Genomic DNA, 1,904 nt, shown 5'->3' on the forward strand with positions numbered 1-1,904 from the left:
ACACACATGTGTGTGTGTGCGTGCACACGCACACACATCCACATCCACGCACACATATACACACATGGGCTTACACCCATACACATACACTCTACAAAACATCATATTTTTGGGGTGAAAAAAGCAAAGACACACACACACACACACACACATACACACGCACACACACACACACACACATCAGTGCAGATGCCGTAACATAGTCCGAAGTGTGCGTCTTTTTCCAAAGATAAAAAATGTATTGTCTAAGAAATGGAAAAAAAAAAACAGCTGGGGATACTCCTGTCCAAAATTGAGTCATCATCACTACTCGGATAACGGTTGTCGTGTCAAAGCTGTCGGACAGTCGGTTGTAGTAGTGACGTCATCGTCGTCCCTGTGTGACGTCACAAACGTGTGCTTCAAGACCTGGGCGGCTGAGTAACGGCCTTGAGGGTCCACGACCAGGAGGCGCCGGATCAAATCCACGGCGGCGTCAGACAAGGACTCACGAGCGTCTGTAGGGATGGAATAGTCGCCGCGGCAGATCTTGGGGAACATGTCTTGGATGCAGTCCCAACAATTGCGGACCGAGGTTTGCGCGTGCTGAGCGCAGTAGCCGACAAAGGGCTGACGGTGGAAGAGCAGTTCGTAAAGGAGAACCCCCAGGCTCCACATGTCGCAGCTCGTGTCGTAGGGCGCTGTACTTCTCCCGGACTTGGGCAACAGCAGCAAACCGGCGACCTCTGGTGCCACGTACTGCGGGCAGCCGACGGCCGACTTGAGGGCAGGCTTGGTTAGGTTGTCCTCTTGGGAGGGGTCAGGTGGAGAAGAAGGGGGTTGGCTCGCTACGCCGAAGTCACACAAGACCAGAGGGGTGAGCTGCCCTGGGGTGCGGCACAGGATGTTATTGGGCTTAAGGTCTCTGTGCGCCACGCCTTCTTTATGGAGTGTGAGGAGAGCTCGGGCCACGGCGCCGGTCACTCGTGAAGCCTGGGACTCGCTCAGATACGCCGGAGTGGACTCCAGCACAGCTCGTAGATCACCTCCTTCCATTTTGTCGAAGATGAGGAAAAACGTGTCCCCTGTCCTGTAGAAATCAACAAAGTTCAGGATGTTTTCACAGTTCTTGTAGCGACGGCAGGTCTCGATCTCACTCAATACTCGACGGAGTCGTTTCTTCTGACAGTTCCTCATAACTTTGACGGCGTATTCTTTGCCCGTTTCCTTGTGTCTGTATGTGGAGACAGAGCCAAAGCTCCCCTGGCCCAGCTCTTCTCCCGTAGGCTCCAACAACGCACAGAAACTGTCGCCGTTCGTTTGTTCTTCACTTTGTCTTGGGGCCGGTTTGTTCGACTCGGTAGGGACTACTCCAGCTCTTGCACAGTCGCCGGCCGTGTTGTTGGTGGTTGTAGTAGGAGGTGTGACGTCACATATAGTAGGGGGGATGACGTCACATGTAGTAGGAGGTGTGACGTAAAACGTAGTAGGAGGTATGATGTCACTTGTAGTAGGAGGGATGACGTCACGTGTAGTAGGAGGGATGACGTCACATGTAGTAGGAGGTAGCATGACGTCACATGTAGTAGGGGGGATGACGTAACACGTAGTAGGAGGCGTGACGTCACATGTAGTAGGAGGGATGACGTCACATGTAGTAGGAGGGATGACGTCACATGTAGTAGGAAGTATGACGTCACACGTAGTAGGAGGTGTGACGTCACATGTAGTAGGAGGCAGCATGACGTCACATGTAGTAGGAGGGATGACGTCACATGTAGTAGAAGGCAGCATGACGTCACACTTAGTAGAAGGGATGACGTCACACGTAGTAGGAGGGATGACGTCACATGTAGTAGGAGGCAGCATGACGTCACATGTAGTAGGGGGGATGACGTCACATGTAGTAGGAGGTGTGACGTCAC

The 1,904-nt window shown here is 52.8% G+C and overlaps 1 protein-coding gene across 1 annotated transcript; it reads right to left on the bottom strand.

The window, feature by feature from the left end:
• Positions 1–153: 153 nt before the first annotated feature.
• LOC101855545 (MAP kinase-interacting serine/threonine-protein kinase 1-like) lies at positions 154–1,877 on the bottom strand. Its single transcript, XM_005113354.2, has one exon. It carries the CDS (start codon positions 1,846–1,848, stop codon positions 307–309), a length of 1,542 nt encoding a protein of 513 aa, XP_005113411.2. The 5' UTR covers positions 1,849–1,877; the 3' UTR covers positions 154–306.
• Positions 1,878–1,904: the final 27 nt, after the last annotated feature.

The sequence above is a fragment of the Aplysia californica genome, unplaced genomic scaffold (genome assembly GCF_000002075.1).
Source record: "Aplysia californica isolate F4 #8 unplaced genomic scaffold, AplCal3.0 scaffold02049, whole genome shotgun sequence".
Taxonomy (NCBI): domain Eukaryota; kingdom Metazoa; phylum Mollusca; class Gastropoda; order Aplysiida; family Aplysiidae; genus Aplysia; species Aplysia californica.